We start from the raw sequence: 14,450 nt of genomic DNA, 5'->3' as shown, positions 1-14,450 counted from the left end.
AGCATTTCAATCAACAGGCACAGCGCACTTCAAATCCTCAGCACAATCGGGCAAACAATACCACAGGAGCACCAATGCATAACAATCCCATTACCCCGGTTCAACCCAATGGATGCTTCAAGTGTGGTGAAGTGGGACATTACGCCAACACCTGTCCCAAGAACAACATGCAAATCCCTTAGAAGACCATTGTTCAGAAGTCACAGCAACAGTCGCAAGCACGTAATGAAAATCCAAACTCTCAGGGCAACAAGGGCTAGCAAAACTTCATGCGTGGTAGGGTGAACCGCATGACAGCTGAGACGGCCTAGGAAGCTTCAGATGTTGTTTTCGGTACGTTTCTTGTCAATTATGAACCTGCATTAGTTTTATTTGACTCTGGAGCAACACATTCCTTTATAACTAATCAATTTGTGGTAAAGCTAAGCATTCTATGAAGGAAACCTTGCTAGTTAGTTCACCAGGAGGTGAAATGGAAACTAGGCAAATATGCCCACAAGTCAATTTGAAAATCATGGGAATAGATTTCCTAGCTAACCTAGTGGTTCTAAAGTCCAATGGTGTTGATGTGATTCTTGGAATAGACTGGTTAAGAGGATGTGATGAAATTATCCTGTGTGCCAAGAGGTCAGTGTTGTTGACTAGCCCTCAAGGAGATAGAATTGAATTTGTGGCTACTGCCCCGTCTAAAGAAAATGGTATAGTAAACTAGATAAAAGGAAAATCTTTACAGGATATCAATGTTGTAAGTGAATATCCCGATGTCTTTCCCGAAGATTTACCAGGTATGCCACCTGACCGAGATATTGAGTTCTCTATTGATCTTTTACCTGACACATCACCTATACCTAAAAGACCTTATAGAATGGATGTTAAGGACTTTGTTGAGTTAAAGAAACAAATAGAAGAATTATTAAGTAAAGGTTTTATCCGTCCTAGCTCTTCACCTTGGGGAGCACTTGTACTTTTTGTTGATAAAAAGGATGGCACCAAAAAAATGTGCATGGACTATAGATCTCTTAATGATGTGACCATTAAGAATAAGTATCCACTCCCTAGGATTGAAGATCTGTTTGATCAGATGAGAGGTGCAAAAGTCTTTTCCAAAATTGATCAGCGATCGAGATATCACCACTTGAAGATCCAAGCAGAAGACATTCCCAAGACAGCGTTTACAGCCAGATACGGCTTATATGAGTATACCATGATGTCATTTGGATTGACAAATGCCCCAGCATACTTCATGTACTTGATGAACACGATGTTTATGGAGTACCTAGACAAGTTTGTGGTAGTGTTCATTGATGATATCCTTAACCAAGCTCTGATACCAATTAAAGGACCGGGAAGGCGACCAGATGGGGGTGAATGGGAGCCGATTCAAATTTTCTCCAAAAACTTCGGCTAAAAACCCACAAGCCTCTCTTGTAGCAAAATCAAGTCCACTTGGCTATGCATGAGCTAATAGACCTAGGAATGATGCTAGGAACCCAATTTGAGAGTAGCGGAAGCAAGAAAGAGTCCAAACAAGCTTTGGAAGAGAAACTTTGAAAACTAACACCCCTGTGCAGAAAAATCCGGAAGAACCTTCGAAAAATTCTGGACGTGCGAAGATTTCCGAAGAAACCTTTGGAAATTTTCGGAGGTTCCGAGATTTCCGGAATTAGGTTCGGAGATTTCCGGAATTCCAAAATAGCCTGCATGAGGAGGAAAGAAAAATCCAAAACTTGATCAAATGAACTCCAAAAATCACAAAATTTGAACCATAGTCTCACAACATAGTAAAAAAGATTCTCCTAAGAAATCATCCCAAAAAGATTTGTCAATCAAAGGGAATTTCAAATCTTGTGAAGAGCACTATTTTTTTCAACCCCTAAACTTGAATCACCCCGATCTATGAACTCGTGAGGTTTCAATCAAATCCCTTTCTTGGAAAGATTCAACTCGTGTCCTAGTTCATCTCCAAACAATCGGTTTGACTCAAAAAACCCCACAACTCATGAATCGAACAAAAATGTGAAGGGGGCGGACAGGAAGAAGCAAGAACGTGAAGAACACAAATGAAAATTGTAAATCCAAACAGGATGGAACAAGATAGCACGAAATAGATCTTTGGATTACTTCACCATGTCCGGTTACAAGCCACTCCTTTGCACAATCAAAGCTAGGATGGCAAAAAGATCAAACAAAGATCCCTCCTCTCTCCCCTCTCCTTTCTCCCAAAGCTCTCACAAACAAATGAGTAGCAACCACCAAAACAAGCTCCAGGAGGATGGCTGCCCCAACAGCCCTCCCACATATATATAGTCATTTGGCCAATGTCCAAAATGCCCTTACATTAAGCATACAACACAAATACCCCCTAGGGGTAAAACCGTCCAACATTTTCTTCGTTCATCGCACGAACATGCTACCATAACGACTTTACTTCGCCTCGACGCAAGCTTCACGATGATGCCACGTGCCCTCCTTCTTGAAGCTTCGGCCGCACCGGGCTCACCCCCGATTTTGAGGCCCAAACCGGCAAACCTACCTGCGCCTTGGTTTTGTGGCCCAAACCACCCAAACCCTCTACACACCCTCCTGGCATGACTCACTCCGGGTTTTTAGGCCAAATCGGTCAACCCTCTTGCACGCCGCACCTGACGTGACTCACCCCCAGTTTTGAGGCCAAACCAGTCAAACCCTCTTGCACGCTGCGCAAGGTGTGACTCACCGATGTCGACGCGTGTCCAGCCTCCGCCAAGTCTTCGACGCCTCCAAGTATTTTTCTCCTGGCTCCCGGGCCACCTACTCGACTTGCCTTCGTCTTACTTGACTCGACTGACGCCGTCTCCATAACCGTCCATGTACTCTTGCTCTTCCGTGCACCATGTGGATCGCCCATGACTCCATCCGGACTCCTCGGGTCCCTCGGTCCAAGCCTACTCGTGTCCACCCTTCACAGCCCTAGTACATCGGCATGAACCTTTCTCTTGACCTTCACCTCATGCCGTCGACCACCATGTCGCATCCTACACCTGCACATCACAAGCCAAGAGACACAACACACAATATATAGTTTACACGAACACCACAACACAACGCACACAACACAACACATTCGGTTAGTCGTTAGCATAATCATACACATATGAAATATGGACTCAACCGGTAAATCCTCAAATCATCTAGTCAATCACTCATCACAAATAGACCAATGCACATATCAACTTGGTCTCTCAACAGCGTGTCTCGTTTCTACAAACTTAGTATGTCTGTCAGGACAGTAGAAACGATAATCTTTTGACTTATCTAGGTAGCCAATGAAATGGCAACTGACTGTCTTAGGATCTAATTTCCTAATATTTGGGTTAAAGACTTTAGCCTCAGCTGGACAGCCCCACACACGCAAATAATTAAGTGAGGACTCTCGTCCAGCCCACAATTCATACGGTGTTTTAGACAGCGACTTACTGGGACCTCGATTAAGAATGTGAATGGCGGTTTTTAACGCCTCCATCGACAAACTAATCGGTAAAGTGGACTAACTTATCATACTTCTCACCATATCCATTAAGGTACGGTTACGTCTTTCAGCTACTCCATTCTGCTGAGGCTCGCCCAGTGTAGAGTACTGGGCAACTATGCCATTTTCCTGTAGAAACCTTGCAAAAGGTCTAGGAACTTGGCCATATGGGGTATGTTGACCGTAGTACTCCCCCCCCATGGTCATATCTTACTATCTTAATCTTTAAACTATGTTGATTTTATACTTCAGCCTTAAATATCTTGAATTTATCCAACTCTTCTGAACATTCCTTAATTGGATAAATATAACCATAACGTGAATAATCATCTATGAATGTTATAAAAGAATCATAACCATCCACAGATGTCACTGGAAACAGACCACAGATATTTGTGTGAATTATTTATAAAATTCATGTGCTTTGTTTGGCGTCTTTCTTAATTTTTTTAAAAAAACTTTCCCTTAATGCAATTGATGCATTGATCTAAATATGAAAATTCTAAAGGTGGAAGAATTGATTCCTTAATTAACCGTTCAATTCTCCCCCTCAAAATATGGCCTAAACGACAGTGCCATAATTTTGAAGATACATCATCAATTCTTTTCCGCTTATTTCTTACATTCATAGACGAGGAGACATTCACATTCTCAGCGCTTACAACATTCACATTCTCACAAAGTGATAATAAATAAAGCTCATTTTGTCTGAAGGCACGACCAACAATCTTATTATTAAACTTGATTTTACATTGTTCGTCACCGAAATGACAAGCAAAACCATCATCGTCTAAGCGCGATACACTTATTAAATTTCTACGCAAAGAGGGTACATAGAGAACATCTCTCAGATGAAGTACAAAACCATTTTCTAATTCTAATGGGAGTTCTCCAATGGCTTCGACTTCAGCTTGGACGCCATTTGCTACTTTAATACTTCTTTCTCCTCTTTGCAAGATCCTCCTTGTATGGAAGCCTTGTAATGAATTTGCAACATGTACAATTGCACCTGAATCAATCCACCAAGTAGATTTTACATAACTTAAATACAAGGTCTCATCTATGAATGTAATAAGGTTCTCACCTCTGTTACACAGAAACTTTAGTAATTCTACAATCCTTCTGGTAGTGTCCCTTCTTCTCGCACCATTTGCAAGTGTCCTTGTCCACCACCTCTTCATGGTTTGATCTTTGATGGTGATCATTGAGTGGAGCCTTTCCATGTGTCTTAGAAGAAGAGGTATTGTTCCACTGAGGTTTCCCTTGTGGCTTAGAATTATTGTTCTGATAATTCCTCTTCTTATTTTGGCTCAGGTTATTGATAGAATCACCATGTGAGCCCTTAAGTCTTTCCTCTTCTTGCACACACATGGCAATCATCTTCTTAATGCCTCATTTTTCTGACTGTGAGTTGTAATTAACAACAAAAGCCTCAAACTCCTTGGGTAGGAAGGCAAAGATCAAATGGACTACAAACTCATATTTGAGCTCCAAGTCCATAGGCTTGAGCTTGGAAGCCATATTGCTCATTCTCAGTATGTGCTCCCTTATTCCACCACCAGTATACTTCATAGTAACAAGCCCCTTAATAAGAGTGCTTGCATGTGAAGAGACAGTAAGTTGACTCTCCACCTTTCTTAGATACTCCCCGGCAGTGGAATACTATGGGATTGCTCCCCTTATTTCCTCCAAAACGGAGCTCTTAATCACCATCATGCACTTTCTGTTCGACTGGTCCCACTTCGCACGATCAAGGTCGTACTGCATTCTAATTAGTGCATGATCATGCACCCGTGCATTGAAATCATCTTCGCTCTCATTCTCGGCCCTCACGGGGTCCTCCGGAGCTATGGGACAAGGATCAGTCAGTGCTAGATCAATATCCGACAACGCAAGCGCTATCTCAATCTTCTCTCGCCATGAGCCGTAATTCCCTCCATTGAGGGGCTCTATGGATGAGATGTAGCTCAAAGGATTGCCTGGAAGTAGAATTCGGAAAAAAAATTGAGTTAATTCAACGTTGGCTAAATTAAAACATAAAACTTCTCAATATTGATTCTACATCACCGTTGGGCAGAAATAGAATCAATAATGATAAAAACAGAACTTAGTAGTACAACAATTTCATCAACAACGTTGGTCAGTAGATAAAATTATTATACTCAGAAAAATTACTTATTTTCTAATTAAATTTTTCCGTTGGTTCCAATTTAATTAGAGAAATAGACTAAAAACTTCAACTTAATGCATAAATTGGCAAAATAATGCCAAAAATTTAACTTAACTTAAACTTAATACAGTGGAATCTTAAACTTAATTTGTGAATTTTACCCATAGGAAAAACTCCTTAAAACTAATTTTATTTGAGCCACTAATTCAATTTCCAGAAAATTACATAAATCATTGGAAAAAGAAAAAGACGGAGGCTCAATCTATATTGTTCCTTCGGCCCGAGTGAGGAAACAGCCCAGCATGCGCGAGCGTCGCGGCCCAGGCTTCCCCACCCCTGTCTGCAGCTGTTCTGGCGGCCCGCGCAAAGAAACGGCCCGACCCAAAATGCCGCAAGAGCTAGTTTTGCTTGGCAGACCAAAAATCGAGCCTATTCTTTATTGTGCTCCCAGCCCGAACAATAAAACGGCCCGGCCTGCTACTTACGCTCGCTTGCATGGCTCTCCTAGGCCACAACCTGGGCCTGGGCCAGCAAAGTTCGCACCCGCCTGGGCCAAAAGTCAGCCCGGCTGATCTGCGCTGTCAGATGAAGATCGATGGCTCTTCGACTGTTTCGCCGGATCAAAACATCATGCGGCCGTCTTCCCTGTAACCCTAGCGCCATTCAGTCCCTTCCTCTGCCGCAACCGTGCGTGAGCCGAGTGAGAGTGACGGCGCGGGTGAGCAGAGTGATGAGCGACGGAGCCGAGCGAGAGGTCGGCGGTGCATCCCCAGCCCGTTGCTTTCCTTCGGCGGGCCCTGAGAGAGAGGTGGCGGCACCGCCGCCGGTCCCCTTGCTGGCGCGCGCTCGCCCTAGGGTGACCGCGCCGACGTCGAGCGGCCCAGGGCGGTGCCCTTGCCGCCCGCACGCGTTGCAGCGGCGCCGAGTGGAGCAGCTGAGGCGGTAGCGCAGCGGCCCGATGTCTGACGCGGCGCGCGTGGCTCCCCAGCGCCTTCTTCCTGGACGGATCCGGTAATTTCCCCTAATCCCCTTTCATCATTCTTTCTTCCCGGAGCAGATCCGGTTTAGGGTGAGGATTTCTCAACTTTTCGCCTTCTCTTCTTTCTTCCCCTTGGGTTAGGGTTTGACTTTCTTCTCTGATTCGATTCATCTCCTTCTAATTTCTTACTGATCGCGACTAGATCTACACACTAGAACCGCTCTAACCATTGATAGCATTGTAGGATCACTAGGTGCACAACTAGTGGGTTAACGTCTTGATCTTTAGGATACAACAGTGTCCTAGATCTAAATAGAGAGACATCCGAGAAGGGGAGAGAGAGAGAGTCGGATGTCTGACACCCTGACACGTTCCCACTCCAGAAACAAAACAGGGAAAAATGGCATGTTGCCTGACCCTGACGGATGTGCAAACCGTGGCCATAGACTCTGGTCTCAACTGGAGGACAAAACGGCAGTGGAGCTGTCCATCCAGAACTTCACAAGAGGGCACAGGAACAGAACAAGTCACGTTCAATGACGGTGGCATATGTGAATGGAGATGCGCAGAGAACATGTTCCTTTTTTTTTCCCCGACCCACCGAATCACGACTGCATCGTCAAGCGGCAAGCACACGTTGATCGTGCGCGTCCATCACGAGACAGACCACTGGGCGCCACGCAAAACCGATATTTTGAGTTTTGACCCACAAGCCATAAGGAATATATAGGGTGCCACCGGCAATCTTACGGGAAATCCTCCAGTTTAGTAAAAGGAAATTCTTTGCATCGATCTCTAAATGAGCACGGCACCCGGCAGCTCGGTGTTTGGATATAAGTTACTAAATTTAAACTTTAGGATTAGGAGGGTCACATCGGATGTTCGAACGCTAATTAGAAAAACTAAACATGACCTAATTATAAAACTAACTGCAGAACCCTATACTAATTCGCGAGATGAATCTATTGAGCCTAATTAATCCATAATTAACACATGTTTACTGTAGCAGCACATTGACAAATCATGAACTAATTAGGCTTAATAGATTCGTCTCGCGAATTGGACTGCATCTGTGCAATTAGTTTTATAATTAGACAATATTTAATACTCCTAATTAGTATCAAACATCCGATGTGACATGAGTTTAGCCCCTTAGACAGCAGCCACGCAGTTTTTCATGCCCTGTTCTCTTGAACAGGGACTGACGCTCGCTAAGTCCATAAGATTAGCATGTTGATCTTTAAGAGGGGGTTAATGATGTTCCGCAAAGTACGGATAGCGAACGTTACTGCTCTTCCGCAGAGAAGTTGGTCTCTGCAGGCTTCCACAGCAGTCTCGCAGGCAGCCGGGCCTTGCGCGTGGCTTTTCTCCTCAAGATCCGTACCATGTTTCTAGCGAAACGTGAAGCATACAGTGCTGCCATGAAGCTGAGAGAGGTGGAGCCTTCAATCACAATCGCGAACGACAACCTCCTCCTTCTCGTACAAGGAATATTCAGTCTTCTTCCTGCAGTACCGGTGCCAGGCTGCTTGGATGAAACAGGCGGCCCAGGTTCTCCACTGCTCCTGGTGCTGGAGCTGCTTGCTGTGGAGTCGTCGGAACTGGGTGGCCACAAACCTCAAATCATCAACCCTCAAAGCAAAAGCTTCGACTTTGGAAATTGTCTTCACCATCCTTGTTGAGTTGGGGAGGCTTGATGTTGATGTGGGGTCAAGAGCCCATGTTAGGAGCTCCTCGCTGCAGAAATCTCCACCTTTCAGAATGTCGGAGTTGAAGAAGCCAGTCCTTCCACCATTTGTTGTCATGCTCATTAGATTTCCTCGCATGATGAAGAGCATTTCGGTTACTGGATCCCCTTCACAAATGATGCAGCTGCCTTCTGTGTATAGAATGGGCTTTAGGCGATCAGACATGCCATTCAAGAGCTGATCGTCCATATTTTCAAACATTGGAACCTGGAAACAATGAACACAGCAAGGTAAAACATTCAGGATGACCATAGGATGGAAGATCAATCCTTGCATCGAGATACAAATAAGAAGTTTGTGCTGGGGTAAATTCAAGGCCCCCTATATAGAAATTAGTGCCCAAATGGAGTCTTGCTAGGACCATGATGTGATATGGTGCTTGTTGACTTTACCAGTTTGTGCAAAGTCCACATTACTGAGTATTCAGATTACAAAGAAAGGAACAAAAGTTAGATTATGGCAACATATCAGGTTGGTCCTTTGCCTGGAAACAGTAGGACGGAACAACAGATTGATCATGGCACTGTATCTGATTGGCCCTTTGCCAGGAAACATCAGCACTAGCAAAAGGGGCAAATTTACAAATCTAAGGAAGATTATGGAGTCTTACAAAACTGGCTCAGCCTCAAGATAAATGATTTACTGATAGGTGATGGTCAGCAGGTTACTCTGGGAAAACAAAACCATGTAAGAACATACCCTCATGAGAAGTGATAAACAAAGATGTCGTTTAATATCCCTCCTAAGATCTTTGGGGAGATTCACAAGGAGTTGCTCTTCATCAACACCGCTTGTTTCTTGCCATCTGTATTGTTCATAACGCCGTATTCTTTCCTTGAGGTTCTCAGGAAGATGTCAATATGACATCCACTGATCTGTATCATGCCTTTTCACTCTCATTTCTTCTATTCTCAGAGAGGCTGACTGCAAATATGGGGAGGGAATAGTTAGAGCATTGTCAAAGATCAGAAAAAACATATTAATTGTGAATTAAGACTCTGAAGTAAGGATTCTTCTTTCAAACTCTATATTGTACAATCCAGGAATTTAGCTTCTTGCCATACTTAATATGGAAATATTTTTCTATAAACACTATTTCTGTTGTTAGTGAGTTAGTCTCAGAAAGATTCTGTTGGTGAGAGTGATTAGTATCCAAAGACTAATTGAATTTGCACTCAAAATACAAATTCGATTATGAGTAAATCCTGCACCAATAACAGTGGTGCAGTATGAAGGGTTCAGTTTTCTAATAGTCTTTCAGTTGTCTAATTGAACCAATGATTTTTTTTTTTGGTCCTGGGATATATGTATTCAAGTTTTCTCCAATAGATCATGTAGCTATCAGAGTCATAACATGTGACACAATCAATTTCAAAAAGAAAAAAAGGAAACCATAAATAATATTTCTGATTTGATGCAGGTTTTATTGATGGTGAGCTTCAATGATGGAAATTTATGAACAGTTAGTATTGTTGTCCAATTGATTTCTCTGTCTCTTAAAATGAGATAAATAAGTTGACTTCCATATCAATAGAAGTCCCGATTTCTAGTTAGATAATGTAACACCCCGCTCCAAAATCTGCTTCCGGCCCAGCTCCTCACGTGGAACGGGCCCGCATACGCATAGCACCTCTCTTACACTTTCGTCCTCGCTTCGTGTAAAAGGGTTAACCCGGAGGTGCTATGTTTGGAACGGCAATGATTATAAGCTGGCCCTCACCCCCCTAAACTTCCAAGGTGGTACCAAATCCACCAGCTACAACCACAATTGGGCCACATACAACTTCAGCTACTAAGAGATATTGGGCTGGGGTATGACAGATAAGATCTGTATCCTGTTTCCAGCGAAACGTGAAGCGTACAGGGCTGCCATGAAGCTGCTGCCATGAAGCTGAGAGAGGTCATTCGCAATCACAAACATCAACCTCTTCTCCTTAATCTTCAATCTTATTCCTGCAGTAGCGGTGCAAGGCTGCTTGGATGAAACTGCTGCAAGTAGAACCTGAAAGTGTGATGGAGCTGCTTGCTGTGGAGTCCTCGGAACTGGGTGGCCACAAACCTCAGGTCTTCAGCCCTCAAAGCAAAAGCCTCAAATTCAGACATTGTCTTCATGACATATCACGAAGATTAATAACTAATCATCAAGAATGAATATCAAGAAGACCGATAAGTGTTTACGCCATTTCCATTTTTGAGTTTTTTATGAAACTTTCTCACATGAAGTGTTTAACAAGGCAATATGTGCAAGCTGTTTCTAGAAATGTGTATTTTGCTGCTTTCCAAAGTATTTCTCCTATTCAAGAGGCGTACATGCCAATTCGGAGTAGAGAGCTTGGTACCATGTGTCTGCTTTAAGATCTGAATTAATTCCGCTATATCTCCAGAGCAATTTTCTCACTCATGAGTGAATGTAGTCGCTTCATTCCATCACAACTATAGTGCAATCAGGGGTGCATTCATCCCTGTATGGAATGACAAAGTGATCACACCTAGTAGTTAGTGGCTTACCTCTTTTCTCTTGGCGCTTGCTGCACCTTCCGGTTCATGAAGCATTTTGATAATTTGGCTTGTTGTAGGCCTTTTCGACCGGTCAAGTTTCACACAGAGAAGACCGATCTGAATGCATCTTCTTATTTTTTGGCAATCATTCTCAAATGATGTATATCACTGTGATTTTTCCAGACTATTTCTCCAATTATTAATTATCTGCAAAAAAAATTCAGGTCATGGATCTAGAATGTTTCTATGCAAAGGAAAAATGTACATCATCTCTCTATATAGAACCTCCACCATGAAAGTTGAAACATAATTTTCTTACAAGCTCAATAAATTCCTGGGAAGATATTTCAGTCTCATCTGGGTAGTCCCTGTGTCCTGTCACTATCTCTATGATTATTACACCAAAACTGAATATGTCGGACTTTGTTGTGATTAGACCTCTGTTTATGTATTCTGGCGCCATGTAACCCCTGCATTGCAACATGAGTGAGTCAACTTTGAAGCCTTGTGAAAACTGTAAAGAAAATTCATTTCAGCGATAACGGAAAGAATACGGTATCAAAGAGCCATCTGACATACAATGTTCCATCACGACTTGTCGTGCAAGTCCAAGTTTTCTCCTCACTGAAGAGTCTGGACAAGCCAAAGTCTGCAATTTTGGGCACCATATTGTTATCTAGCAATATGTTTGCAGGTTTCAGATCCATGTGAACGATAGGTGCATTAAGTTGCCATTCCTCATGGAGATAATGTAAACCATAACAAATACCCTCGATTATTTTGTAGCGTGTGTCCCAACTAAATCCGGAAAATTCATCTGCATTTGTAAGAAAGGATTCTGAAAGTGCTATCTGATTTATTTTTAAAAAAATGGGCATGCTCTAACCACATAAACTACAATATCAAATAATGAAAAATAACAAGATATGCCCATATTGAATTGTTATACCTGAAAGGTACCCACGAAGGCTTCCTTTAGGCATGTACTCTAAGCAAAGCAACCTTTCTGACTTCTCAGCACAGATATATTTCCCATTATACTCTACATATGTAATCTCTGTTTCAGAACAGCAGGCTGTAAGTAGCACTACATTTGGATGTCTGAGCCTCATAAGATGATAGGCCTCATTCTCAAATTGCCTATCCGTAACTCCTGGTATTGACGAATTAAGTTTCTTTTCAGCAATTGTTTCCCCATTTTGTAGTACTCCCTGTTTAAACTCTCTTATTAATACGGGCATGTGTTTCTGCATAGACTGGCAACTCATATTCGAAGGACCGATGGGTCTGATTTAGTCGTACCTTATATACCTTGCCAAAACCACCTTCACCAAGTAGTCGCTCATCAGAAAAGTTGTTTGTGATGTTTCTCAAATATTCTAATGGTAGATTGCATGGTTCTGAACTTCCATTGTGTAACATGCTCTCCAGCTTTTCATATCTGCTAGACTCAGAGTCCATTTTCTTTTAAACAAAATCCTGACTGCAAAAGCACTTTCACATGACTGCAAACATCTATTTGTCTTCGCCAGCGTGCAGGCTTCCTTCAGTGAGTCATGTTGCTGAAAATTCGATATGAATAATTTCACAAAACCAAGAAAGCTGTATAAATGAAGATGAAATATATATGGTGTTAACATACACGAACTGATCACAAAGACAAATTTATGTTTATTGCATTCACCCTGATATAAACTTAATTACTTCATTTAAAAGAAGAGTATACAGGCTACGTTTCATGTCTTGTGTTACCTATCTTTTGACTCCTATATCGCTGAAAGAATGAATCCATCATCTGGATAATTAAATGAATACCTAAGGGCAAATTTTGAGGTGCAGTACTCTTCTGCTGCTACTCCTCTTTATTAGATGCTTAGCACTAAATTTTGGTTTGAATTTGAAATATGTGTTTGTGTGCACTGGGTAGTTTTATACTTTGATATCGAAAAAAAAGCGGAGAAAGGTATTGAAGAAATAGGCCAATACTATGCGAGCCAGCTAACTTTTGGTTTTGGACCTGAATAGAGTACAGACTTCAGAGCAGGACTCAGTACCTTTCGCCTATGTATCCGACGTCAAAAACGAATCCAACGGCTCGTAACTCGTTTTCACCAGTGGACGCAGGCAGCACTCCAATCGCGTGCGCCGTTGACTCGGCGACTCGCATGGACCCACGCCGCGCCTACCTCTCTATCGGTAGCCCTCTCTCAGGCCCGCCGCCGCTTGTTCACCGCTGCTCCACCTCCCCGCCGCCTGGATCGGCGCGGAGGTGGAGGAGGTCGTCGCCGGAGGAGCTCGACGGGGATGCGCTCGGCGCGGCGCGGAGGAGCTCGGCGGGGAATCAATCGGGGTGGAGTAACTCGGCGCGGAGCCGGGCCGGCGCTGGAGCGGAGGCCGCCGCGCGGGGGAGGTCCGGGCGGCGCGAAGGAAGCCAGCCGCCCGCGGAGGAGCTCGGCGATGCGGCTGGAGGGCGGACGACGGCTGCGGACGGCAGTAGGAAGCGCCGGCACGGAGGAGGTGGGCTGGAGGGCGAACGGCGGCGGCTTCGCGGCGGGAAGGCACGGGGAGGGGAGAGGCCGAGTGGGGCAGGCAATCAACGGGCCGGTGATAGGAGCACTACGAAGAATGGTCGTGGGTTGACCTGAGCCAACCCAGCGGGGTACACGGTAACCTTCGGAACCACACAACTACACCAGTCACCAGGAGTAACCATGGCACCCAATTTCATGAAAAGAAATTCTTTCCATCGTTTCTGACTTTCTGGATGAGCATGGGACCCAGCTCGACAGAAGGAAACCAGCACAGCTCATCCGACACCATCCACGCAGTACTATGTATAGATTTCCATTTGGCCCGTGGGCCGGCCCACGGCACGACATTTTGACCCGGTACAGGCACGGCCCAGCACGACGGCCTTGCAGGCCGGGCCGGCCCGGCCTACATCACGGGCCGGGCCTGGGCCGCTACCTCAGCACGTGGGCTGGCCCGGCACAGCCTGGCCCATTTGGCCCGTGGGCCAGCAACGGCCGGCACGGCCTGTTAAGGCCTGCCTCGGCCCGGCCAAACGGCCGTATATAAGGCCGCACGACCGCCCCCGGCGGAAACCCTACCCCCGGCCCCCGCTCCCTCCCGCATCGAGCCGCCTCGCCTCTGTCTCTCTCCCGGCTCCTCGCCTCCTCCCCGCTCACTCCCGGCTCCTCGCCTCCTCCCCTAGATCCTCCGCCGTCCTTGCCCGCCGCCGACTCGCCGGTGGCCCCTCCGCCTCCCTCCCCCCCGTAACTGCTCCTCCACTCTCAGATCCGGCGTCCTCACCCACCGCCGGCTTGCTGGTGGCCCCTCCGCCGGCTCCGCCTCCCTACCCCTGTAACTGCTCCTCCCCTAGTCCCCTCTCAGATCCGGCGTCCTCGCCCGCCGCCGGCTCGCCGGTCACCCATCCGCCTCCCTCCCCGTAACCCCGCTTCTCCCTTAGCCCCTCCGGCCCTCCGCCTCCCTCGGTTCCTCACCTAGTCGCCTCCTCCCCCCGACCCTCGCAGATCCGCCTCACTC

The 14,450-nt window shown here is 45.2% G+C and overlaps 2 protein-coding genes and 1 pseudogene across 3 annotated transcripts; all 3 read right to left on the bottom strand.

The window, feature by feature from the left end:
* Positions 1-4,522: 4,522 nt before the first annotated feature.
* On the bottom strand, positions 4,523-5,554 carry LOC140222422 (uncharacterized; annotated as a pseudogene).
* Positions 5,555-7,670: 2,116 nt separating this feature from the next.
* Positions 7,671-13,160, bottom strand: LOC117852689 (cysteine-rich receptor-like protein kinase 40). Of its 2 annotated transcripts, none has more exons than XM_072293218.1 (8): positions 12,959-13,160; positions 12,207-12,466; positions 11,854-12,115; positions 11,484-11,553; positions 11,224-11,374; positions 10,914-11,111; positions 9,105-9,329; positions 7,671-8,612 (listed from the first exon to the last, which is right to left on the bottom strand). In XM_072293218.1, the coding sequence occupies exons 2-6, from the start codon at positions 12,363-12,365 to the stop codon at positions 11,070-11,072; spliced, it is 684 nt and encodes a 227-aa protein (XP_072149319.1). In that variant the 5' UTR covers positions 12,366-12,466; positions 12,959-13,160; the 3' UTR covers positions 7,671-8,612; positions 9,105-9,329; positions 10,914-11,069. The 2 variants fall into 2 exon arrangements, with proteins under 2 accessions (XP_072149319.1, XP_034590784.1); XM_034734893.2 differs by having other exon boundaries at positions 11,484-11,721; positions 12,959-13,135.
* Positions 8,103-9,110, bottom strand: LOC117853564 (cyclic nucleotide-gated ion channel 1). The gene is made up of 2 exons (XM_034735885.1): positions 9,105-9,110; positions 8,103-8,612 (listed from the first exon to the last, which is right to left on the bottom strand). The coding sequence occupies exons 1-2, from the start codon at positions 9,108-9,110 to the stop codon at positions 8,103-8,105; spliced, it is 516 nt and encodes a 171-aa protein (XP_034591776.1).
* Positions 13,161-14,450: the final 1,290 nt, after the last annotated feature.

This window comes from Setaria viridis, chromosome 4 (assembly GCF_005286985.2).
Source record: "Setaria viridis chromosome 4, Setaria_viridis_v4.0, whole genome shotgun sequence".
NCBI lineage: Eukaryota > Viridiplantae > Streptophyta > Magnoliopsida > Poales > Poaceae > Setaria > Setaria viridis.
The sequence above is the reverse complement of the archived record's forward strand: the minus strand, read 5'-3'. Positions and strand labels throughout refer to the sequence as shown.

Bases quoted from the DNA above. Each gene is read 5' to 3' on its own strand.
- LOC117852689 (XM_034734893.2), bottom strand. From the start codon at position 12,365: ATGGACTCTGAGTCTAGCAGATATGAAAAGCTGGAGAGCATGTTACAC. The intron at 12,116-12,206 runs GTACGACTAAAT...GAGTTTAAACAG, and splicing joins GTTTTGGCAAGGTATATAAG to GGAGTACTACAAAATGGGGA. The intron at 11,722-11,853 runs GTATAACAATTC...TTACAAATGCAG, and splicing joins CCTTCGTGGGTACCTTTCAG to ATGAATTTTCCGGATTTAGT.